The sequence below is a fragment of the Kickxella alabastrina genome (genome assembly GCF_025024165.1).
Source record: "Kickxella alabastrina strain RSA 675 chromosome Unknown BX661scaffold_13, whole genome shotgun sequence".
Taxonomy (NCBI): Eukaryota; Fungi; Kickxellomycota; class Kickxellomycetes; order Kickxellales; family Kickxellaceae; genus Kickxella; species Kickxella alabastrina.
This window is the reverse complement of record NW_026251484.1, coordinates 153836-178495: the sequence shown is the minus strand read 5'-3', so window position 1 is coordinate 178495 and position 24660 is coordinate 153836. Positions and strand designations below refer to the sequence as shown.

Sequence of the window (24660 nt, the reverse complement as noted above, 5' to 3'; positions counted from 1 at the left end):
CACGCAAATAAATTTATATCAGCTTTACATGATCTCCACGAACCACAGGAGCAATTGCTGTCTTGATTGGGTATCGGATCGATTCGAATTTTCCTTTGCGCTCTGGATTCTTCATAAAAGGAACAACCCCGGGAAAAAGTGTCTCGGGCTGCTGCTGTCTGCTGGCCAAAGTGCTAAACTGGCTCGCCATTTTGTCCATTTTGGCTTCCATTGCCGCCTGATTGGCCCCAATTGCTGCCTATTTCACCTCAACAGCACCCACATGCTCTGTCAATTTGAGCATGTGCCCCCCCCCCCATGCAAAAAAAGCCTGTCCAGACCACCTCCATTTTTAACAAGGTTGTTAAAGCCATGCGTGAAATCATTCACTAGCTTGATAACATCTGCGACTGTCCCTATCTCTGCTGCCATCGTATGGTCGTAATTAGCAGGCCTAGGCTCAAAATTTCTGATGAAATTCATTAAATTTTTTTATTTAAAAAAATTAAAGAAAAAAAGAAGAGCGCACGAATCTGTACTGCAATAACTCGGCTTTGTATTTAAAAACAACATTTTTTTGTAATCGATCAACTGAAATCGTGAGCTTAAAGAAATAATTTTTGTGGCCTTAAAAAGCTTTGAGATTATAAATAAAATTCAATTATTTTGCGTGCCTCAAATATTATATATTTTTCTCTTTATGTTTTTTAACAGCTATGGTCAGTGGTAGACTGGGGTTTCTTTCAATAGTAGACGGCATGTAGCCATCTGTATCCGACCTTGCTGCTAGTGATGCGCTGGCTGCACCTTCCAAAGACAAAGTAGAGCTCAGCCGGGAGGGGAATTTATGGCCCATATGTAACTGACATGGTCTCACCCGAAAAGCCCAAGGTGTGATATCAGAATTGGGCTGAGCCAACAAAACAGCGCAAACACGTGCAATTACAATGGCATGATACTGCATGCGCGCATAGATTTTATTATAATGTAAAGCTTTTTTAGCTCTTTTTTGTAGTCTCAATTAACTTTTATTATTTTAATAGTAAATATTTTTGTTTGGAGTTTTAATATGGATCTGATCAGTTGATTACACTTATAAAACGCGAAATTCAAATACTTTTTTTTTTTGAAGGATTTTATTACAAGCTGCCTCACGCGTAGTTGATTTCCCTTTCTTATTTCTTTTTTCCCTCTAATTTATATATACATATTTTTTACATTTTAAACCCCTCTCCCCCCTCCCCTACAAACTTTTACGTAATTCAGTGAATGGAGCTGCGTAACCGAAGACTTTCTCTTGAAGAACTCGACGAGCAAACCAACGGCGATAAGCAACCAACAAGCATGAACAGCAACGCTGGCAACAGAAGCAACGATGGCAGCAGCAATAATGGCGACCGAGATGGCGATGGCGACGAAGACGAGGAGATGGAAGATATGGGGGGATTCCTTGGCGATTTTGAAGAGATCTGCGAGGATGAAGATGTCGAGCGGTTTATTTCGCAAAACCACACGCCGGCGGTATCCACCAGACACTCGCCGGAGATCTGCGATAAGGCAGAGAGCAGTGATGAGGAGGATATTTTCGAGTCAATTCCAGACCAAGAAGACGTGGTTATGGAATCAGCGACTGTAGAGCCGGTCGCTCCGGAGCCTATTTCTGTCGAAAAGCTGAGTGAAGAGCAGGTTATGGTGGCGGCAGCGGTGGAGACTGTGGCGGCTGTTCAAATGACTGAGCCGGCAGCAGAACCCCAAGAAATAGAAGAGGTGGTGCAGGAGATTGCTGAGGTGGTGCCGGAGATCGCTGAGGTGACGGATGTGGCTGAAAGCGCAAAGCCGGCGAAGACGGCCTGGCTGGTGTCCGAATCAATCAAGCAAAAGTACCGCGAGCTCGAGGATCGGTTTCGCGACCAGTTTGTTCCCAAGCTGGGGAAGGGCCAGTTTTTCGACCCGGAGACGTACAGGAAATACACAGTTATCGGGAATGTCGCCGAGGCATCTGTGGCGGCACCGGCTGTTCTCCAGCCGCAGCAACAACAAGCACAGCAGCAGCCGCAGCAGCAGCCGCGGCGGCAAGCCCAGCAGCAGCAGCCGCAACAACAACACATCCAGCAGCCGCAGCACCAGCCGCAACAACAACACATCCAGCAGCCGCAGCACCAGCCGCAACAACAACACATCCAGCAGCCGCAGCACCAGCCGCAACAACAACACATCCAGCAGCCGCAGCACCAGCCGCAACAACAACACATCCAGCAGCCGCAGCACCAGCAGCAGAAGCCGTCGTCGTTGCGTTCAGGGGCATTGGTGCAGACCGACCCTCCGGTGAGCACACGCACGCGGTCGACCAAGGCCAGCGACCAAGACGACGTCGTCGGGGCGCTGCTCGGGGCAATGCAGCCGGCAAACAAGAAGCCCAGCCCGCACGCGGACGCGGCCCAAGCCACCCAAGCCGCGATCCCCACCGACATGCTCGCAGCCATGGCCGCGCTAGACGGGCCCACGCCCGCCGACGCACCAACCCAGCCTGCGCAGCCAAAACCAGACCCAACCCCACACGTAACAGCGAAAGACCTCGCAGCGCACTTGCCGCGCGGGTACGCCGGGCCATTCTCGCAATTGACATTGGCGGAGCACCAGCGGTGCCAGTTTCTGGGCTCCCGTGGAGCGAAAGCGCTGGGAGCAAGGGAGCAGGCGGAGTTTATGCGGTTGCGCGGGCGCGTGGAGGCGGAGCAGAAGGAGTTCCGCAGGCTGCTGCAGGAGAAGACCACGGAGTCCCTGCGCGACGTTTCGCCGGAGCTTCTGGCGCAGTGCCGCGGGTGGCTGGAGAAGCAAAGGCGCGAGGCGCTGGAGGCGTATGCGCCGATGTACATGCCCACACGGGTGATGGCTATTCGGCCGATTACCTCGGGGCACGTGCCGCTGGAGTACCGCGATACGCTGCTGCAGTGCGGCGTATGCCACGGGGTCAGGGAGGTGGCGCATGGCGGGCGGGTTCAGCAGCAGCAGCAGCAGCAGGCGGGGGAGGTGGCCATGGGGGGAGGCAGGCCGGTGATGACCAAGGACCCGCACGTGCGGCGGCTGGCGGAGCAGGCCCGCGCGGACGTGGCGTTGTCGGACAGCGCGCTGCTGGCACTGCTGACTTTGCCGCTGGCCTACCACCGCGATCTACTGATACCCCTGGAGGTCGCCATGGTGGGCGGCCGCCGCTTGGCTGTGGTTGACCGCCCGCTGGTGCCTGGCCGCGCGTGGACGCCCCGGAAGCTGCGCCAGATGTACTGCGACGCAGCCGTGCGCTCGCAGATGCTCGATAGAACGCAGACGCTGGCTCTGGGCCGCGGCTCCGGCGGTGGTACGGAGCCGCGGCCGCGGCCGGGGCCGGGGCCGGGGCCGGGGCCGGATACTGTGGGCGCTGCGGCCAATGCCAGCTACACTGTGTGGGCGTTTGGGGCCACCCGGTTGCTCGTGCGCTGCGGGATTGACGGGTTCAGTCAGGGCGAGGGTGAGGGCGAGGGCGAGGGCGAGGGCGAGGGCGAGGGCGGCAGTGGCGAGGCGCGGGTGACGGTGACATTGGGAACAAAGCTCGAGCACCACGTTCCGGCGACCAGCCCCGAGGCGAGTCTGGCAGCAGGCGGCAGCGGCATGGCCCTGGAGGAGATCACCGAGACCGAGCGGCTGTCCTGGTGGCTGTCCGCGTGGCTGCGCGGCAGTCCGTCGCAGCTATGGGTCACGCACCTGGACAGAGCATCCCAGGCCGTGCGCACCTCGAAGGTGACGGCCGCGGATATGTTTCCGGCGGACGCGCCGCAGCCGTCAATGCATGCTTTGCGCAATGTGTTGGCGGAGATACAGAGGCTGCCGGTTGGCCGGTATGTGCTGGAGCACGTGCGCGGCGCCTGGGATGCGACCATTCTGAGAGCTGTGGACCGCGCTGCTTCGGGTGCTACGGCTGCTGCGGCTGCTTCGGGTGCTGCAGCTGCTACAGCTGCTACGGCTGCTACGGCTGCTGCTGTGGGCGCGGGGGTGCTGGGCGTGAGACCGTCGGGTGCTGTGATGGATCTGGCCAAGGAGCTGGAGCTGGAGGTGGAGCTGGGTGCTGCTGGGTTTGCGCTGGGCGAGGTCGCCAACGACTATGTGCCGCCGATGTGGCTTGGCGCCCCGCCGATGCCGCCGTGGACGTATCCGCCGCCGGAGATGCTGGCCCTGCACAAGCAGAAGCAGAAGCAGAACGGCGCCGGCGCGGGTGCTGGCGCAGGCACGGGCGCAGGCGCGGGCGCGGGCGCAGGCGCTGGGTCCAAAAAGGGAAAGAAGGCGAACAAGAGGAAGAGGGCCAGGCATAACTGAATCAGACAATCAATCAGACAATCCTGTGGTTGTATTTTTTGGCTGGCGGGTGGGGGTTTCTTTCCCCTTCTTTTTCCTCTTTCTTACTGGCCCGCTATTTCTCTCTCTCTTTCTCACTTGCATTTCAACAACGGAATTTTGTATTTTATTTTATTCTATTCTATTCTATTCTATTTTATTGTCTCTATCCTTATTGTTCCACAGCAATGCTCATTGTCGGGCTCACAGGCGGGATTGCCAGCGGCAAGAGCACAGCCAGCAAGGCGCTGCGCGCCCGGGGCATCCCGGTCATAGACGCAGACGCAATAGCGCACGAAATAATGCAGCCGGGCCAAGCCTCATACCGCAGGGTCGTCTCCCACTTCGGCCCCGGCATCCTCCACCCCGACCGCACCATCGACCGGGCCAAGCTCGGCGCAATAATCTTCAACGACCCCGCCCAGCGCCAAGCGCTCAACCAGCGCACACACCCCTACGTGCGGCGCCGCATCCTGCATCTCCTCCTGCAACACTACCTGCGCGGCCACGCACTGTGCATCCTGGACGTGCCGCTGCTGTACGAGTCTGGGATGGATCGCCTGTGTGGCCGGGTTGTGGTCGTCGTGTGTGCTGAGGAGACGCAGGTGAGGCGGCTGCGCGAGCGGAGCGGGCTTGGGAGGCAGGAGGCGCAGGCGAGGGTGAGGGCGCAGATGGGCTTGGAGGAAAAGGCCAGGCGCGCCGACGCCGTGGTGGCCAATGAGGCGGGCATCAGCGAGATGCAGGAGGAGGTGTGCCGGGTTGTCGACGCGTGGAGGCCTGGATGGCTGCGCACCGCGGCGGCGCTGGCCGTGCCCCTGGCGGCTGCCGCGGCTGTGCCGGCGGCCTTTGTCCGGTCGGCGGCGCTGGGGATCAAGGCGCTGGGCGCGGTGGTGGCTCTGGGCGCGTACCTTTTTGTGTCGCACTATTAAATTCATTTGATTCATCTGCTTGATATGCTTGATATGCTTGATATGCTCTTGATCTGCTTGATATGCTTGATCTGCCTGATCTGCTTCATCTGCTTCATCTGCTTCATCTGCTTCACCTGCTCCATTCTACTTTTGTCTCCGTGCTCAGCGCAAATGGCTCGGCGACCCGTCGTACAGGCACTTGATGACGTAGGCCTCTGAGAGAAGCAGCTCGACGTCGCGGTCTGTCCATGCGGCAGTCGGCGGGCGCTGCAGGAAAACCATGATCTCCTGGAAGTCCATCGCGCGCAGCTCCCTGCTCCACCGAAGCAGGAACGCCGCGCACACATACGTGTGGAAGGCCGAGAAGCCCTGGGCGCCGCCGCCCTCTGCCAGGTACGTGTCCCAGACGCGCACGACGCAGTCCAGGCTGAGCTCGCGCATCAGCAGGCAGTTCATCCAGCGGAAAGCAAACTGAATAAACTCGACGCCATGCGCGTCCAGGTGGGCAGCAAGGTCGCGGTCGATGCGCGCCACCAGCTCCTTCATGCGCACGATCTGCCTCTGGATGCCAGGCTGCGCGTGCGTGTAGTTGTCCTGTATGCCGTCCAGAAGCTTGGTTAGGCACCAGAAGCTGTCGGCCTCGACCACCTCAAAATCCACGCTCGGCCCCTCCTGCATGAACACGCGGTAAAACGTCGTCACCAGGTCGTTGATCCCCTGGACATAGCCGCTGGCCGGGTGGCGTGCTGCCCAGCAGTACAGTACGCGCTCCAGGCTTCTCTGCAGCCGCTCCTCGTGGAACTCGGCGCACCCGGGCTGTGTCCGCGGCACGTCGATGCGGATCTGGTGCCAGAGCTGTCGGTCCAGCGCGTCCTCGCCGCGGCCAAACGTCTGTGTGCGCCAGTCGAGGTACTCCTTGCGCTTGCGCTGGAGCGTGGCCTGGCGGCGCGTGGAGTTGAGTGGGCCATAGCCCATGAGGAGGCGCCAGGACGTGGGCCGGGACTTTGCGGGGATGCCTTTCCAGCTGAGCCTGCGCAGCGAGTCGAGGTCGATGTTGGGCTGGGAGAGGAGGATTTGGAACTTGTGCTCGAAGGCAGTTGGTTCTAGTGAGGACAAGGGGGTGCTCTGCGATGGAGCCTGTGGTAGCAATGTTGGTGGCGGTGTGGGCGTGAGAGTCTGTGGGGCGGCTGCGGTCACTGGTGGTGCTGCTGCTGTCACTGCTGGTGCTGGTGCTGGTGCTGGTGCTGGTGCTGGTGCTGGTGCTGGTGCTGGTGATGGTGATGGTGATGGTGATGGTGATGGTGATGGTGATGGTGATGGTGATGGTGATGGTTCCGCTGCCGCTGCCGCTGCCGCTGCCGCTGCCGCCGCTGCCGATGCTGCCGGTGGGTCGAGCCTGGTGGTAGTTGCAAATGCTGTGTCCACTATGGACGGCGTATACGCAGGCGTGCGCTTCCAGAATCCCCCGCTGCTTTGTCTGCTTGTCGTCGAGCTGCTCATCTTTCTATGAAATGTATTGTGTAATATTAACTATATTGAGAGAGATAAAAGAAAAAGTATATGCGAATTGGGTTGAGTTGAATGTAAAGAAATTAAAAAAAATGAAAGTACAATTATAAAAGCGCATAAAAAAGAAGGAACCCCCCTCCCCTCCCCTTTTCGGTCACTTTGAAAATAAAGTGTGTGAGAGGAGAGGAGGGAGGGCTTACGTGTGGGCGATACACAAATCGCCTATCCGCCCATCACTTCCCCTCACGACCTCTCTCCCTTTCCTTTACTTTACCTCATTTTTTTAAATTCAATTCATTTTCCCCCCCTCAATCTTGCTACGCTTTTTTGTAAATTTTATTCTTTCTTTCACAAAAAATTAAAAAAATAAAATAAAAACATTTATAAGGAAATGCCAGGAACTAAAGTCTACGCCGATATGACGCCGCTCATGACCCCAGGAGGAGCGGCCAAAACGAAATCCTCCAAATCCATTCCCAAAGACCCCCACGGTTTTGACCCCAGCACCAGCACGCGCAACCCCACGACTCTCTCCCAAGACAAAACCTCCGACTCCACAGAGCTCGCCCTGCGCTCCAAAAAGGCCTGGGAAGTTGCCATGGGGCCTGGAAAATCCCTCCCCATGCAAGCCTTTATGGCCTGGATGTCCGGCACCGGCGTCTCGATCTTCAGCATTCTCATCACAGGAATGATCCTAATGACTCCGTTAAAGTCAATTATGGCCGTGCAGCAGACTTTTGCTCCCCTGGAAAGGGTCCATAAGGGCGGTGAGAGACTGGATTTGAACTTGCAGAAGGCTGCTTTTGTTGCTATCAACGTTGCTGGTGTTTTGTTTGGCGTTTATAGATTGGCTATCATGGGTTTGTTACCGACTGCGTCGTCGGATTGGTTGGCTTTTATTCCTGCAAAGACCTTTGCTGAAATTTCTTTTTAATATCCTTCAATTAACGTTTTTTGTGATGTTGATAAGAGTTAAAATGACCGTATTTAGTGCCGCTGAAAACGCATTCACCTGTAAATAACCAAAAGACATTGTTTTAAAATTGTAAACAAGTGGTTCGCTTGCTCAGACTATTTTGAATAACAGGAACATCGAGATAACCGGAAAATACATTATACAAATGAAAAAATGTCGCAATGTATTTATATATTTTTATTATTTATATTGAAAGGGGAGGGGTGTAGAGAGAGACTGCGCGCGCAGTTTTATTTCGCATTTCTTTATATATAAAATATTTAAAAATTTTTTGCTCATTTGAGTTTTCCTTTCAACAAGACATACCCGTGCCCCCCTTTTTGTAATTTAAAATTTTTTAAAAATACATATATTTTAAGAGCATCCCATTCACAAAGTTGTACTCATTTTCTTCACAATTATTTATATAAAAATATCCAACCATTATTTCTTCTCTTATAAATAATATACATATATATAACTCCTTAAAATAATGAAAGAAAGCGGGAAAAAGCGCAAGGAGATCACAAAGTCTGCGGAAAACAAGGGGTACAAGAATAAAAAACAGGATATAAAAAACAGGATGGTCAAAAATGAAAAAGGTAATCTAAAAAAGGAAGCAACTGCTTTCACAAAAATGGTTCAAGACCATTTTAAATCACTATTATCTTTAGAAACGATTACTCGCAGTAACATGTTATTTTTCATATGCAATAAATCTTTTTCTCATAAAAGATGGTAAATTAACAGATAGTTTCGAACTAGGAATAACTTACAATAAGGGAATTCATATATGTGATATATTAAAGCATTTCTATGATATATACAATAACAAAATACTTGTATTGAGTGTAGGAGGTAGGATGGGAGCTCAATCTTTTGTATTAAATAATTATTTCAACTACAATTCCACATTTATAAAATTCTTTAAATTCCATACGCTTGTGAGTAAACCTATTAATCGTGGGTATTTTACCTTGCTGGAGACAAATGCAACAGATATAGAAATTAAGAAAATAAAGGCAGAGATTAGATTAATGTTTTGAAAAAAGAAACTGACGGCCCGGAGAGAATAGCAACTAATGCGACGACTATTGAGAGAAAAAAAGGGAGACCCGGGGCTTTTTGAATGGTATGGCTGTCTAGTTAAAGGCTGCAATGTTGGATAGCTAGACCCGCACAATTTGTGTCATCCCATTTTTTACAATATTTATTATTTACTTTATATTTGTTATAAAACAAGTTCTTGTCAACATGCTGCAAAGCTATAAGTTATCTCTTATCTTTTAATTGGCACAAATGCTTAACTACGATTACAGTTAAATATATATATATATATATATTAACTTTGGTTTTATTGGCGCTCAGAACCCTAATCATTGACAATGCTAGTTTTTTTTCGCAAAAGTTTTAATGTCTATGTCTAAAACGGACTCTGCATATGGCAACTTGTGTGCTATACACAGCAATATATAAATTAAATATTTAAAATAATTGCTTTATTAAACAATATAAATTGGCCTAGGCCGTAATGGAATTGTCATTTTATTTTTGATATTAATGGTATTGAATATCAATTAACAAATGTTTAGATAAAAGTATGTGGCAAAGCCCTAATTAGCTGGTTTTCTGCTTGGCATTAAACACCGAAAGTGCATGGGCACACTTGTTGAAGGACACAGCAACAATGGACAGGGGAATCAAGAGGTATGGCAAATAAAGCCCAAGAAGCAAGAGTCGCTGGTGGAAGGTGCGGTCAATATCGCCAAGCATCAGGGTACCAAGCACAGGCGCCATAGTCGTGCTCACATGCGCACCATAAACAAGCAGTGGTGCGTGTCTATTGGGGTTATTGGTCCACAACGCATAGGCGGCGTAAAAGAAAAATGGAAGCTGCAGAACGAGCTCGCATGTTAACATCGATCTGAACCAGGTCATATCCGAGCGCGTGGCGCCAATAATCATAAGCGGATCAGACAGCTGCTCGGTAAGGATGCGGTTGAGCTCTAACATAAATCCTGGGAGCAGATCGGCGGGGAGCAGCGGAGCGGCATCGGAAAACACGGTGATGGGGATGTGAGATACAAAGTAGAAGAAATACACGACGTCGAGCCAACTACGACCATGAAAAGCACGAGAAAATGGCATGTTTTTTTTTGCTGGATAAAAATAAAAATATAAAAAATATAAAGCTTGAAAAATGGGGGTGGAAACAATGTTGACGTTTTTCAAGGTTTGGCTTATTTTGCGCTGATTGACAGCTGAGCTCGGGCAATCCCCTCGATCGTTTGGGGAGTATGGGCATATCATTCATCGAAACTAGCCTGTAGCTTATTTTGTGTTTCAAAAGACCTTTGTCAATCGCAGTCCCGCTACAAAGCTGTTGGGCTTTGCGGCTGCTATTTTTGGCAATTAATAGATTGTGCTTGTCAATGCGCAGTCAGTTTTTTTTTTGCAGATTTCTGCTACCACAAGTTTTGGGGTGGGCATTTGAACGAGGAGTGCGGATGCCCGTAGTGTTTGAGTATAATACAGGATTGTCAAAGTGCACTTTTCTGTTATTTGTTTTTCGATTTGTTTTATTTATAATATATGAGCATGTAAAAATGGCAAAATTAATGGTCAGAATTGGAAAATCCACTTAATGTATAATGTGGCCCCAAAAAGAGCGTTGGTGCGAAAAATCCTGCAACAAACCAAATTTATATTCCCCCCTTGCAGCCTTTGAAACAAGATGTGCTAACAATTGCTTTGTCTGCTCGCTGTCACTAAACAATTGGTTTAATTTTAAAAAAAAGTTGAATCGTCCTGTTGAGCACTATTCTATACCCTATAACATAGCTCTCACTCATAATAAACCCAACTATCAAGTAAAATATGTAATGGGAGGACTTGGAGAGAAATCGGAAAGCTCGCAGTGAAGTTGGGATATTAATATTTACATTTGCCTTAATACAGCTTCATTTAGTCGGCTTGTATATATATTCTTTAAAGGCGCAATTTATTGTCAACACTTTGACAACTTGTTTGTACCAGGATGAAATAGTGGCGCTCAGGCGTTTAATTGAATTACAAAGACAGTTGAATGCATGCTTGTGCGCAGCCATCCTCTCCCTCGTTTCTCTCTGTCAATTATTCTGCTCAAGGCTTTAAAGCAAATGTGAATTTGATCCCATGGAATATGTCACCCCTCCTCCCCAATTTTTTAATATTGCCCGCTGCGTACGCATTTGCATCGGCCAAATTTCATATAATATAATTTTTGCGTAGTTGTCCCTGTGCCCACACACAATATTATACAATCGGACTTTATATTAAATAAATGTTTTTTTGGCCACTGAGCCAATTATCTTTATTATTCTCAAAATTTCAAAAAATATTTTGCACTGTAGTATTCAGCCTTAGACTATGTGCAAAATTGGCTTCCCTATTTTTAATTTTAGCAATAAAAAGCTACTTGAGCTCTTTCGCTTTGTGCGTTTTTTGTTTATTATTGACTTTTGTGCATGTTTATTTAGGCTGTTGAAGGGAACAAAAAAAAGCAGAGGGCAAAAACAAAAAAAACACGGACTGCCAAATCCGTCGCTCTCCGCTACATCCCCATTTTTTTGCCTATTTTTATTCTGACTAAACAGAAGAAATAAAAAACAAGTTTAGAGCGCTATGTATTTTTATGCGCTAATCTCAAAACCGCGGTCCACCCTTTTTTCATTTCGCACAGCCTTTGGTTTTTATCCACTTCTTTCTCCTCACCTGCTTTTTTCTAATTACCTTTTTTCGCCTTTACAATTTGCAACGACACATTCGCAGACTGATAAACGCTTGCGGCCGACACTGCGCAGGGGCAATTTTATAGTTGTTTTTCTCTCTTTTCTCACTTTTTCTCTCTTTATTGCTTCTGACCAGGGGAAAACGCTTGCACACTTGCACGCTCACCTCACATACACTCTCAGTTCGCCCATTTCGCAATTCAAACATAGAATCCAAACTATTGGTACGTGCAACCAATAAGCGTTGAATCGAGTTTGGCTTGAATTCGTTCACTCGGCCTGCTTATTATTTAATGTGGCAATGTGGTAGAAGCTTGCTTTTGCTCGCTGCCCGTGCTATAACTGCTACTGCCACTACAGCCAGTGTTTCTCACACCCAATGCTTTTTTTATTTACTGTGAATGCCCCCAGCATGACCTTGGTGACGCTTTGCCGTTGCTATTGCAGTCACAGCGGTGTTCATCCAGTATCTCCTTATATGGTATTTTATTTACAATGCTCGTTGGTCTTGGCTCTCAGCAGAGGCGACTGTCAAGTGTTGCTGTTACTCTCTTTATTTTCTGTTCTTTTTTTGTTCCATCATCTTGTTTTGGGCTTGTTTGCCTCTTTTTTTCCTCTCCGCCCATCTTCTCCATTTACGGATCTTCTGCCCCTCTGTTGTGTTGTTTATTTTTCTTCTTCCTCTCTTCCGATTCCTGTCGGTGTTGCGTTGATTGTATGAGCACGGTTGTTTTTATTTTCCTTTGCTCCAAGAACCCATCCATCTACTTTTGGCCGGCTATTATTATCACTGTGGTACCTCAGCCTCTTTTCTGCTATTATTTTGCGTCGTCTTCCCCCCCGTTTCCGTTAACATACGGTGCAAAGTGTATTCGGCTTATTTTTTCCCCTTTATTTTTCCCGCCTTGTCGCAAACTAAAACGCATTCAGACTCGCTCACCTGAGCGTACGCCAGCTCTATATATATTTCCTTTTTCCTCATAACCCTTTCTATTTTTTCCTCTTGTTGAGTTCGTCACTTTTGTTAGTATTCGCCTATTTCATTCTATTTTTTGTTATTGTCCTTTCGTCTATTTTTAAACACGAGCTGCAAGAAACAACAACTGCAGCTGCAACTGGTCCTGACTGTCTTTTGGAACTGTGACGCGCCGCCCCTTCCTGTTTCTTTAGCCGTAAGCAGACAACTAATATAACAAACACTTTTGAGTCTAGCACCATAGTAAAATCCAATGCCGACACCCCCTGCTGCAAGCATAGCCTCAGTGGCTACAACGGCTAGTTGCTTCGACGTCTTCAGACAAAAGCTATACATCAGAGGCGTGCTGGGCAAAAAGAATGACCGTGCGCCCGATGGACGGCCCTACAGCATGCGCAAGTGGACCCGCTGGTATGTCGAGCTGAGGGGGCCGGTGCTGGTGTTCTGGAATCTTTTGGACACCCAGCTTTCAGCCTATCTCGAGGACATCACTTCCATTGTCGATGGCCGCGTCCGGCCCGGATCGCCCGAGTTTGAGCGCACCGTCGGACACATAAAGAACATCGTGCTCAAGCCCAGCTTCATCAACATCACCGACGCAGCCTGCGCAATCGTGGGCAAGCTTAAAAAGCGCGACAGTGTGTGGACTTTGCACTCGTCGGGTGCCAACCGCTTCTACATGCAGGCTGTCGACGACCGGGCGATGAACGAGTGGGTGCGGGCTGTGCGTCTGGGGTGCTTCGAGGCGGCTAAACTGTACGAATACTACACAGCAGCGCTCATTAACGAACGCTACGCAAACATTCTGTCAGCCCAGCGCCCGAGCGAGTACCACGTCCATGTGCGCTTTTCGGGGACCAACGATTGGGTGCCCTGCACGATGGTTTTGTCGGGAAACCCAGCGCAGATCACCTTTTGCTCCGAGGAAACGCAGGCGCAGATTGCCGCGGTGAAGAGCCCTCGCTACTCGTACTCTATCTACCCAGATAGCATTGACAAGGTCGACAGCGCGATGATCGCAAAGTTCGAGGGCGACTGCGACGTAGACAGTTCGCTGCTGCCCAACCTTGAGGATACCGACGGAGAGCGCGACATTGCACCGCTAAATTCACGCGATCACGGATCGTACGCCCTGGTTATCTTCCAAAGCGCGGTCGATATGGCCTCTGCGCTGGTGGAGGTGGCGGCCCACGGGCGCATGTACAACATGCCCAGCAGCTTTGCGCCTGACTTTATCCCCGAGCGCCAGAATCTCTACCTGTCGCTGCCAGACATTGCCGATAAGTCGATCGAGATCATGGAGCCTGTGACTGCGCGGCGCATGCTGGAGAACCTGGCCTCAGAGCGGTGCCCCAAGACCAGCACAATGTCTTCCGGACAGTCTGCCGATTACTGGGCCTCCGCGTCGGCCGGAAACACCAACTTTGCGGCTGCTGTGGCCGAGACGCAGTTGCCCTGGGGAAGCGGTGCGAGCGACGAAGAGTCCGAGATTCCTATTGCTGTTAACAAGAAGCGCGAGAGTATTGTCCAAGTGGCCGGCAAGATTCTGGGCTCAAAGACAGCAAAGTCCGAGCCCGAGGCTGTGTCTGAGCCCGAGCAGCAGAAACGCGGCTTCCGGTTTTTGCAAAAGAGCGGCAAGAGCAAGGATGATGGCAAGCGTGATTCCAGCATTCTGCTCAAGGAGACTGCGGCCGCAAGCACTAACGCTAACGCGGGCGCCAAGCACATCAAGCGTCAGAGCAAGAGCAGCTCAAACTCCACGACGACGTCAAACAAGGACAGTCACCATGCGCCCACATCAGAGAGCCTGTCGCATGCGTCCACTGCACCGTCTCTGCCAACTCCCGTTTCGTCGACCGCAATGCACGGCACTTTTGGCGACGATGCGGCTGAGGCCATTGGTAACCTAAAAATCGTTGACTCTTTGCTGCCCGGGAGCGAGCAGCAGAGCAGCTTGCCCGTGCCGCGGCAGCTGGCTGACTCAGACACTGACTCGGATGGCGACGCGCCGCTGGGCAACATCATTCCAAGACTGGCGCAGAGCATGGGAGCGGCTTCTGGCATGACTATGCTCCAGCAGCAACATCAACAGAATATCCTTCAGCAACAGCACATGCAGATGCAGATGCAGATGCAGATGCACCGGGCTTCGGCAGCAATTCCAGGAATGGTTGGACCGGCGCAAATGATGGCCATGCAGCAGCAGCAGCAGCAACAGCAGCAGAATATGATGCAAAACCCGCAGTCAATGTACGGTGCGATGCCTAATGTAAACATGGCCCATATGTTTGCGCAGGACCCGAACCAGATGATGATGGCTGGTGGCGGCATGCCGGTGCCATTCCAGGGCGCGGCCACAATGCGCGGTCGGCCAAACACGTTCATGGATCCAGCGGCAGCCATGTGGGGCCAGCAGCAGGGCGGCATGGGTATGGGTATGGGCATGGATTCTGTGGGCGGGCCCCTGCTGACGGTCGATAAGAAGACCGACCCTATAGAGCGCCCGATAGGGCTGGTCGGCGCAATCGCCAATCGCGAGCAGATGAAGAGCGAGCAAAAGTACCGCGACTCGAGCAGTCTCATGAAGGAGCGGCAGATGCGGCGCAACCAGGCAATGGGGATGAACAACCAGGTCTTTTCTCAGCAGCCGGGCGCGCGGTTCGGTGCTGGTGGCCAGGCTTACCCGAGCATGTACGGCGCGCAGCAGGGCTGGGGTGACGACGCAATGTCGATGATGAGCGGAATGTCAGGACGTGCACCATATGCGCAAGTCGCGCCGTCGCTGTCTGCCGAGCAGCTCTCGGGTGGGCCTATGCGCGGGACAATGTTTGGCATGCAGCAGCCATTGTCGGCGCAGATCGGCGGTATGAGCAACGATGAAGATGACGTGGCGCTGTCTGTATATGCCGGTGGCCGCATGTCTGTGGCTGCACCCGACGTGCATCCGCTGAGAGCGGCGATGCAGTCGGGTATGTCTCTGTCGACGCCCCAGCTGGTGGGCGGGATAAGCCCCTACGCACAGCAACAGCAACAGATGCAAATGCAAATGCAGATGCAGATCCTGCAGCAGCAGCAACAGATCCAGCAAATGCAGCACCAGCTGCAGCCGCCCAATGCGTTTAGTCAGAACCACCAGCGCCAGCTGTCGGCGGGCGGCTCTGTATCTGCGCCGGCGGTATTGCCTCACAGTAACACTATGCCTGCGGGAAACTCACGGCACTCACTGGTATCGTCGAACTCGGGCTCAGGCAGCGGGTCGTCTGGTAACTCGTCGTCATTGGCGATCCAGAACCGCCTGCCGGCCAGCCGCTGGGTCAAGGAGGCGCCGAATGCGCGCGCTGACTTCAAGTCGAGCACCATGCCGCGGACCCACGGCGCCTCGAGCAATGGGAACTCTCGAATGAATAGCTCCTCGATCTATGCGCTGCCTGGGCGCAGCTCAGTCGTGCGCATCGCTGAACCTGTCAAAACAGCTGCACGCACGCAGGCGTATAACGCTCGGTACACCAGTGAGGATGACGACGATAGCGAGGAGGAGAGCGAGGATGGTGACTCTTATGGCGGATATGGCAAAGACAAGATGTCGAAGGAACTCAAGCAATTCTTTAATGCTTTCGCTGACAAGTGTCTGGACATCAAGCCCTATGCGTGGGTCGACTTTACCGTGGCATTTGATGCGTATAAGAGCTTCTGCTCGCGCAACGGTATGAGTGGGAAGGATGTGGCTACGAGCTCGCAGTTCCAGGACCTGATGAGTACGGCTGAGTGGCAGCTCAAGACCAGGGATACTGGTGTGCGCGCGTACTACAACACGTGCTTGATTTGATGATCGAAAATGTTGACTAAATGCAAAAGTGAGCTTTTTTTAATACTTTGTTTTTCTTTATACCTTTGTGTATTCACAGGGTTTTGGTAATTTGATTTTAAATTACTTTAATAATTTCTTTTTGTGAAACTTGCTGCCAGGAAGAGTTAGTACATCACTGCCATCACGGCTGAGACCCCACTAGCCCATGCAAAGTTGAGGTTTTTCAAGCTTGACAAGTACATCGAGTATATTTTGGAAGTGCGCAAGGCGGAGCCCATCCTCAACGAGTTCTATCAGAACACCATGACTCGGCATTATGACATTACCGCCAATGGTGCTGAGTTGTTCATCCCGCCACATTACAAGCTCAATTACCTTGCATACAAAACCCTCCAGAAGAAGGCTGATGCGAAAACTATGCTGCGGAGACGCCTTCCAAGTTCAGTCAAGATCCTGTTTAAGAAAGGATGGGTGCATAGTCAAAACCCAAGCGACAGATATCTCTGTGGCACAGCCTAAACAAAATCAACCATTCAAACTTAAGCACTCGCGGTTGATCCTAATCTCCAGGCAGCCGATTAAAAAATTTTACATTCCACGAAAGTTATTGCTCCCGTTTACTTTTAGGCATGGGGTTTCCGAAAGGTTTTCATCACACCCGTGTATTCTGCTGTTTTGTCTTCATTCCATGTAAAAATTTAAATTATTTTTCCTTCTTCTTTGCTTGACTAACAAAAGTTCAACTGCCGCTCTCTTAATTATACGCATTTATCATATTCACTCACATTCAAACGCTCATTTACGCACCCACTCACTCACCCACTCACCCACTCACTCACTCACTCACTCACCTTTACACACAAACACAGACGCGCGCACAAGCTAGAAATGGCGACAAAATTCAAATACAACGTAAGTATTTTGGCTTTTGCTTAAGCACTCATCCGTTAATCCAATTCTTGAAGCGCATATTTTAAATACAAAAAAGAAAACACTTATTTTCCTTTGTTTTTCTCTCTTTCGACATATAGCTCGAGGCGCTAGAGTGGGACGCCAAGCACATGCGCAACAAAGAGGGCGTGTACTGCTACTGCGGGCTGGACTACACCGACGGGGACTCGATGGTCAAATGCCAGGACTGCAAGCAGCTCTTTCATTGGGGTAAGAATTCGAGCATATAAGCCATTTGCACTGGCACTGAGGCGCATGCTTGCGCTTAGTTTATTATTGCAGCTGGCTTACTGATTTTTTACAATTGTATTATTTAACTTTGGTATTCTCGAGTAGATTGCGTCCCATCTATAAAGTTGAAGCCGCTCAAGGGCGACAGCTTCTACAAGTTCCAGTGCAGCGTGTGCAACAGCGGCAATGAGATCTACGAAAGGGAGACGATTAGCTGGGTACAGGCGATCCACCTGGTACTCTACCATCTAATCAAAACAGAGCCGGAAAAGAAGTACTTTCGGTGGAGGGAAAACATTTGCGCGACGATCAGCGAAAATTGGGAGAGCTTGATGCCCGGCAAGGCCAAGACAGCGACGTGGCACAATACGGTAGCTGGCTCCCTATCCACGCATCACTCGAGGTTCAAATCGGGATTCGACGACACACAGCAGTCTGGGAACTGGACATTGCAGGAGGTTACTCCGCCAGATAGCACGCCGCCCAAGGCGACTGGGAAGGCCAAGGAATCGCGTGCGCCAAGGCAAAGATCGGACGTGAAAAAGCCGCGGAAGAAGACTGATCTTTCTGCTGGATCCGAGGCTGAAAAGGAAATCCTCGAGGTTCTGAATGAGTCAAGGGGATCAAAGAGGTCAACCAGACACCGTGTTTCGTTTAGCGATGATGAGAGCGATAGTGACGTGGGCAAGAGGAAGGCGAGGAGACGCCGGGTGGATCCCAAAATACTCGATAATGATATAGATCTGCTGCAGAGTTTCGAGCTGTTTACCAAGCTGGAGAAGGAGCGCCTTGGAGGATCCTCGCAGGTGGACAAGCCCGAGGGTTTCGGTAAGCAGACTAATGAATGCCTTTCGCCCACAACGGCTCCCATTGCTGCCGCCGCTCAGGAGTAAACGTATATAGTTTTAATATATGTATATTTGTCCGGCGGTATACGAGATTTTAAAATGTGTTGGTTATTAATTATATGTCTACCTCGGTGCGTGGTTTCTTTACACGTTTTTTCCCTGTCTTGGCTGTACGTGTGTATGAGCACACGTATTCTGCCTTTTTTATTTTGCTTTTGTAGAGAAGGACGATGATCTGGAGTCGCTTAGTTCGTTGAGCTCGCTATCCACAGACTCGGAGGCGGATGGTATTGACTTTTCAGACCTTGGGGACAAGGGCGCTCTTGAAGCGATTGGCAGTGACGACGATACTGATGACTTCCAAGTCGAGGAAAAGCCAGTGCTCCAAAATGAAGCCGGCGAGGAATTCTTTGGCAATCTGCTTGGAGCCAATGCGACCACCATGGACGCGCCGCACCAAGTGATCCGCATTAAGAGGGATGATACAAACATCAGCCCATTGGCGCCAAAACCCTTGTCAACTGTGGCATCGCCATTAGATTTGGCTACCACACCTATGTCGTTCCCTGCTTCCATTCCAGGACTGTCTTCGACGCTGCCTTTCCAATCACCAGCCCCCGAAAGCCGCATTTCGCCTGATTTGACGCCTTCGCCTGAGCGCACTCCTGTCGCAGAGTCTGTTGAAGTAGGATATGTGCCCGAGAAGACGGCTGGTCATATGTACGAGGATGCCGATGCATTAAATTCCTCCAATTCGGACAACGACGGCTATGGATATGACGAGGACGAAGACGATGATAGTGATGGTGATGGTGGTGCTCGGAGCGAAGACGGCCAAGACCATAACGACGAGCGCGAGATTGATGCTGATACCGACGCCGAGCAGCATCTCGCTGCTTTCGGACCTTTTCCAACCACTTGCCTCGACAACCTCAGCCCGCAGCCACTGTTTTCTTCATCAGAGGCTGAGGTTCCTAATATTCACCTTATGAGCGAGCAGGCGCAGTGGGAGTTCTGTGCAAAAACGAGCAGCAGCCAGTCTGTGCTTACCAGTAAGGCCAAGCGTCTACGTCGCCGGCTAGAGCTGCGGCGGTTCAAGCGCATGCTCGGATTGCGGCTATTCGACATTGACAATGCGGTCAAGACGTGCATGGAGCACAGGCAGATGCCGTGGCTCCAGAGACCAATTGACCTCCAGGCATATCTGCTGGCCGGCGGCAGTACTAAGCTAGCGGATGACAAGACCGGCATGCGGCAGCTGCTGTCAGAATCTGGGGCAGGCGAGAGCAATGATCTGAGGAGCGGCAGCTGCGAGCGTGATGAGATAGATCGGCCAGGAGGCGGTGACGCGAGCCACCCGGGTGTATTACAAGCAGAGTCTGCTGCAAATGTCAAAAGGGGAATCACAGTGACCGCCTATGCCAACTCGTTTGCCTCGCGGCTAATGGGCCGAGCCATTTTGCGCGACAGCCTGACATCGCAGGTTGCCAAAGTCAGCCCGTTCCACGGCCGCCTTCTCCGGCCGTACATCTGGCGCGACTTTAAAACTTTTGGCGCAGACGACAGTGCTTCTGGACCCGATGGCAAGGCTCGTGGGCTGGCGATGCTGCGAGTGCAACGGGCAATTCGCTCACGCAGTCACCCGCTCTTCCACACTCTGTCGCTCGAATCCCTGTGCTTGTCCAAAACGGAGAGCATTGACTACGTGTTCTTCCAGCACGAACACCTTGAGCAGGTCAACGCGCTCCTCTGCCGGACGTTTTGGCCCGGCATCGATATGAGCGAGGCCCTGCTCTACCCCGAATTTAGCATCGTCGCGCTGTACAAGCGCACTGTAATTGGCTGCGCGTTCTTGACTCCCGAGGCATACCTCACGTATATTGCAGTTTCGGCTGGCTGGGAGGGCGCCGGGATTGCCAAGTTTATGATATACCATTTGACCCAGACTGTGCCTACGAAGGACCTGACGTTGCATGTGTCGGCGACCAACCTGGCAATGCTGCTGTACCAGAAATTTGGATTCAAGCCCGAGAAGTTTGCTGTTAATTTTTACAAGTCGTACTTGCCAGAGTCCAGCCGTGTCTGTCCAAATGCCTTTTTCATGCGATTGCGGCGCTATTGAAGCCGGCTGAGCAATGGCAAAATAAAAAAGCAAAATAGAGTCAGTTTTTTCTTTTTCTTCTTTTTGTGCGCAGCAGCAGCAGCATCACATGTCTAAAATGAAATATATATTTTTCAACTTGTATTCAGCATCAAAAGTGGCAATTGATAAATGCGATACATTTTTTCTAAAATAAGAAAAATAATCTCAAATTTATAGTCGTTTTCTAACCTTCATATAGGCATTTAAGCATTGAACTGCGCTTTTTTTAAACATTTCGATTTGAGGGAAAGCGAGAAAGGAGGCGTTCCTTTTTGGTTAATTTTTATTATGTGTGGGGGAAACGGAAAGAAGGGCTGCATTGGCATTTAGATTGTCAACCTCATCGATGGCTCTCCCCCCTTTTTTCTTCTTCCTTTTTCCTTCTCACCATGTTCCATTGTATTTCTCTCTCTTTTTTCCCGTGCATATTTCTAAATTTCTATTATCTCTTTTTATCCTACTCTTTTTTCTTTAAAGCCTAAGCTCGAGCTTTTTATTTTATTTTTCCATTATCACTTTTTAATTTATTGTTTCCCTTATTTCAATACAGCATTATTTTTTGACGCGCAACACATTCAAACGTAGTCGGTGAGGAGTTAGAGCGGTAACAGCAACACGTTATCTCGCTGCGTTATTATTTTTACATATATATTTCTCAATTCGTAATGATACTCAGCAATGGAAAGAAATATGCATGCCAGCCATGCATTCGCGGTCACCGAGCGTCGTCATGTAAGCATAGCGAGCGCGAGCTGGTAGAAATACGACCAAAGGGGCGGCCAGTTACACAGTGCGAAAAGTGCAGACAATTGCGGAAGTCTCGAAAGGCACACGTCAAGTGTCTGTGCAGCGAACTGGACGATGACAGTATACAAGAGGCGGAGAGTGCACCCAGGATAAAGAGTAAGTTTTTTCTGATTTCCCCGGAAACCAAAAAATGGATTACAAATCATTTTGCACACAAGTGGTATCGACTTAACGGGGTTATTTGCTTGCACTAAAAGTTTTTTTTGGGTTTACCATCTTGCTGGGTGTGGTCTTTTGCCTGCTCCTTATTTTTTCTCTTGTTGGTGCGTCTGTAGTTAGGAAGACCGATTCGGGCGTGGGGTTGCGATCCAAAGTGAGCAGTAGTAAGTATAATTCCGGCACTCTGGGACGATTCGAGCGTATAGAAAACACAACTGGTGCTTTAATTGATGGTCACGCAACTAACGCAGCTAAATATCTATGTAATATTGTAGTTGAAAACCTGCTGAATCCGTGCAAGTGTCCCCAAGACAAGTTTTGCAAGTGCTGCCGGCCCATGTTCACCAACTACCTCAAGCGCAACTATCCGCAGGATATAGTAGATGAATCGACAATATCACTTGGCACCCAGCTCGTACACACGCCAAAGCACTCGTACACCCATCAAACAGCTCAGGCTCCTCAGGCTCCCCAGGCTCCATAGGATACTTAGGGACCTCGAGCTTTTCGAACCCGAATGTCCATCAGGACCCACAGCAGCTTGCTGCAAGACCAAAGCGGAGCCATATGCACAGGCACAGTTAGAGGCAGAGTTACCGCCGGCACCGGCTGCTCTTGCGCAATCAAGCTGCTGCCTCTCCGGGCCGAAACAAGTTAGTCTAATAGAAAAGCCGAATTGCGATTGTGGGTGCGATTGCAGAGCTAAACTCGAGCTACTCATTCAGACCATCGAGCAGCGCATTGGGCAGCCGCTCAATATTGGAGGCGGCAGCGCGCCGTATGATGGCGTGGATCCGTCGGATTGGGTCGAGAGCATCCTGATGCCGTTCCCCTCGGTATTGTCCTCGGACACGCAGTCGATAAGTGACTCGGTCACAAGCAATGGCAACAGCTCGACGCGCGCGTCAACCCTTATCGAAGACTTGCAGTGCCAGCAGCCATTACTCAACGAGACTGTGTCTGTGTTTGCTGCGGGCGTTGACCTGCCGGTTGTGTCGACCGGCGGATGCTGCGGGTCGACAGCTCCCAGAGTGCAAATAGTCGATGATTCTGCGAAGAGCCCGGCAGCAGCAGGTGGCTCGTCATGCTGTGCATCATTGAATCCGCCTGCCAAGAGCATGCTGCCTCCTTCCTCGTCTTCGTCGGTATCAGTATCATCGTGCTGCGCGCCTTCCTCCGTGCCTGAGCCAAGCTCTGTAAAGCAAGCCCCGCCACAGACCAAATCCTGCTGCGCGCCAAATCCCACCAGCAGCGCTATGCCATCGTCGTGTTGTGGTGGTAACGACGGCAGCACTGGTGGGCCGTGCCAGTGCAGCTGTAGGAAACGCAAGCGGCCGGAGGCATGGCAGCCAGGTGACCCAGATAACCCCGAGGTCGACGCTGACGGTGCGTTGGCGTGCAGTTGCGGGTGCCAGAAGCCATTCGAGGAATGTATGGACTGTTTCGAGGACCTGTGCGAGGATGTGCTGTTGAGGTCAAAGTTTTAGCACACTTTTCCCTTTTCATTTATTTTTAAAGCGCTTGGATTGGCTTTTCCCTCCGCCAATTTTTTTTGTGTTCCTTAATTTTTACAGCAAGCGATTTGGCCAACGCATACACCTCAGATAAATCTTGATATTATCTCACCACATCAAACATAAGGAAACCAAGTATGAGTGTCCGCAGCTCATGAGTGCGGACTATGTTGCTAATTATGAGAGTACAGCTATTCTGGTGGCGTACAAATCGCACATATCACAGCGCTTCAACTGACAGTTGAAATATTTGGTTGATGTCACACTTAAGTGTACCATATCGCTCCCTGGCCCTTTTCTTCACGTCAAGAACGAGGGTGGTCTTACTGAGAAGGAAATTCGGCAGCTGATTAGCAAGGAAATAAGAATCCCAGCGGGCAACATAAAGAGTGATATTCTCTTTGCTACGACCAACAGAGCTGGCAAACAGATCAATACCCAGCAGATATCAGACCCTGTGCTTCGCGATGGGATAGAGCGCCTGATAGAGAGGATCCTTGGCGCATACCCCCGAAAACTACAGTTTCGGCGACAAGGGGCTCCGGTACGACTCTGCGACCAATGCGATAAACCACATTGGGGCTTTTGTCAAGGTCTTCCGGCTTTTAAATGTCAACAAGGCTGTGCACTCAATTTCCCTTTTCCCGACGAGGACATCTGTTGTACCAGGGTTTACGACAATCGACAAGAACATCCTTGTACTAAGTATTTTTCTGTCTCAAAGAGCCAACTCAAAGCGTTGCACAAGGATAAGCTTTGCCTTAATATTGACCTCCTAGAAATTCCATCTCAGAGGAAGCTCTTAGCCAAATCACCAGGATAAATTTGGTCTCTATTTTGTGATATCTCTTGTTGGCCGTTTACACTTTATTCTCGAGAGGTCAAAAAACCACACAAATTCGGAGGACTTATTCGTACAGATGGCGTTGCAATTATTGTATTTCTTGACTCAAGCGCAAACACAAAGGCTAAGAAGCTCGAGGCCGAGAAGATCAAAGCCAAGCAGGATTCACAGTCTCAGAAAGGTTCTGGCGATACGGACAACAGCAACAACAGCAACAGCAACAGCAACAGCAACAGCAACAGCAACGACAGCAACAGCAACAGCAACAGCAACGACAGCAACAAACAGCAACAGCAACGACAGCAACCAGCAACAACGACAGCAACAACAAGCACCAGCAACAACGATAGCACCAGCACCAGCACCAGCACTAGCAACAAAAACAGCAATGGTGTACTCCGCAGTAAGAATGCTTCCACTCCCGAATACATTGATACTTTGATACTTTGCCTAAACCTTATCATTCATGGTATTGTTGATAAAGCAGCTTTTTGTGATCCTGGTCGCAGAGATATGTTATATTGTCTGGGATATAAAAGCAGCTACAAAAGGGGTGAGAAAGTTATATTCAGCTATACCAGGAATTCAGAGGCTAATAAATGACGTGAACGCGTTTCGACGGATCCACAAAAATGCAAAAAAGGTATTCCAGCTTGACCCCGCAAAGCTCGCCAAAGCGAAAACAAATGGTCGGTATACGTCTGTTGAGGATGCCGAGCGCGCGCTCAACCACCTTGGCTCCAGAACACTTGCTTGCAAGTTATATGTCGAGTACCTCCTTGAGCGCTGTAAAGGGATAATTTGTTTTGGCAGAACATTACCACAACACGCAGACCCTCAGCAAAAGTCAAAAGTACGACAGCAGCAGCTCAACCGACCCCTTGCACCGCAAG

General features: G+C 50.4%; 11 protein-coding genes across 11 annotated transcripts; 9 read left to right on the top strand and 2 right to left on the bottom strand.

Moving 5' to 3' along the window:
• Positions 1 to 1153: 1153 nt before the first annotated feature.
• On the top strand, positions 1154 to 4426 carry BX661DRAFT_29554 (uncharacterized protein). The gene has a single exon (XM_051539040.1). The coding sequence runs from the start codon at positions 1249 to 1251 to the stop codon at positions 4321 to 4323; it is 3075 nt and encodes a 1024-aa protein (XP_051391204.1). The 5' UTR covers positions 1154 to 1248; the 3' UTR covers positions 4324 to 4426.
• Positions 4420 to 5337, top strand: BX661DRAFT_183295 (dephospho-CoA kinase). The gene has a single exon (XM_051536202.1). It carries the CDS (start codon positions 4530 to 4532, stop codon positions 5268 to 5270), a length of 741 nt encoding a protein of 246 aa, XP_051391203.1. The 5' UTR covers positions 4420 to 4529; the 3' UTR covers positions 5271 to 5337.
• Positions 5338 to 5361: 24 nt separating this feature from the next.
• Positions 5362 to 6520, bottom strand: BX661DRAFT_183294 (RabGAP/TBC). The gene has a single exon (XM_051536201.1). It carries the CDS (start codon positions 6225 to 6227, stop codon positions 5415 to 5417), a length of 813 nt encoding a protein of 270 aa, XP_051391202.1. The 5' UTR covers positions 6228 to 6520; the 3' UTR covers positions 5362 to 5414.
• A 506-nt stretch (positions 6521 to 7026) lies between these two features.
• On the top strand, positions 7027 to 7831 carry BX661DRAFT_183292 (uncharacterized protein). Its single transcript, XM_051536200.1, has one exon. The coding sequence runs from the start codon at positions 7153 to 7155 to the stop codon at positions 7693 to 7695; it is 543 nt and encodes a 180-aa protein (XP_051391201.1). The 5' UTR covers positions 7027 to 7152; the 3' UTR covers positions 7696 to 7831.
• A 1428-nt stretch (positions 7832 to 9259) lies between these two features.
• BX661DRAFT_183291 (transmembrane protein 6/97) lies at positions 9260 to 9933 on the bottom strand. Its single transcript, XM_051536199.1, has one exon. The coding sequence runs from the start codon at positions 9862 to 9864 to the stop codon at positions 9334 to 9336; it is 531 nt and encodes a 176-aa protein (XP_051391200.1). The 5' UTR covers positions 9865 to 9933; the 3' UTR covers positions 9260 to 9333.
• A 1385-nt stretch (positions 9934 to 11318) lies between these two features.
• Positions 11319 to 11872, top strand: BX661DRAFT_29539 (uncharacterized protein). The gene has a single exon (XM_051539038.1). It carries the CDS (start codon positions 11380 to 11382, stop codon positions 11725 to 11727), a length of 348 nt encoding a protein of 115 aa, XP_051391199.1. The 5' UTR covers positions 11319 to 11379; the 3' UTR covers positions 11728 to 11872.
• Position 11873: 1 nt separating this feature from the next.
• BX661DRAFT_29540 (uncharacterized protein) lies at positions 11874 to 12593 on the top strand. Its single transcript, XM_051539039.1, has one exon. The coding sequence runs from the start codon at positions 11982 to 11984 to the stop codon at positions 12468 to 12470; it is 489 nt and encodes a 162-aa protein (XP_051391198.1). The 5' UTR covers positions 11874 to 11981; the 3' UTR covers positions 12471 to 12593.
• Positions 12594 to 12715: 122 nt separating this feature from the next.
• Positions 12716 to 16789, top strand: BX661DRAFT_171381 (uncharacterized protein; the record flags this gene model as incomplete). The annotated part of the gene is made up of 2 exons (XM_051533698.1): positions 12716 to 16253; positions 16473 to 16789. 2 exons carry the CDS (start codon positions 12716 to 12718, stop codon positions 16787 to 16789), a joined length of 3855 nt encoding a protein of 1284 aa, XP_051391197.1.
• A 275-nt stretch (positions 16790 to 17064) lies between these two features.
• BX661DRAFT_183285 (uncharacterized protein) lies at positions 17065 to 20512 on the top strand. Its single transcript, XM_051536198.1, has 4 exons — positions 17065 to 17182; positions 17302 to 17431; positions 17558 to 18280; positions 18522 to 20512. The coding sequence occupies exons 1-4, from the start codon at positions 17159 to 17161 to the stop codon at positions 20420 to 20422; spliced, it is 2778 nt and encodes a 925-aa protein (XP_051391196.1). The 5' UTR covers positions 17065 to 17158; the 3' UTR covers positions 20423 to 20512.
• Positions 20513 to 21108: 596 nt separating this feature from the next.
• On the top strand, positions 21109 to 21312 carry BX661DRAFT_125346 (copper fist DNA binding domain-containing protein; the record flags this gene model as incomplete). The annotated part of the gene is made up of 1 exon (XM_051532447.1): positions 21109 to 21312. A coding segment is annotated over one exon (204 nt), but the record flags the coding sequence as incomplete, so codon positions are not given.
• A 251-nt stretch (positions 21313 to 21563) lies between these two features.
• Positions 21564 to 23056, top strand: BX661DRAFT_29507 (uncharacterized protein). Its single transcript, XM_051539037.1, has 2 exons — positions 21564 to 21573; positions 21685 to 23056. The coding sequence occupies exon 2, from the start codon at positions 21793 to 21795 to the stop codon at positions 22894 to 22896; it is 1104 nt and encodes a 367-aa protein (XP_051391194.1). The 5' UTR covers positions 21564 to 21573; positions 21685 to 21792; the 3' UTR covers positions 22897 to 23056.
• The last annotated feature ends 1604 nt before the right edge of the window (positions 23057 to 24660 follow it).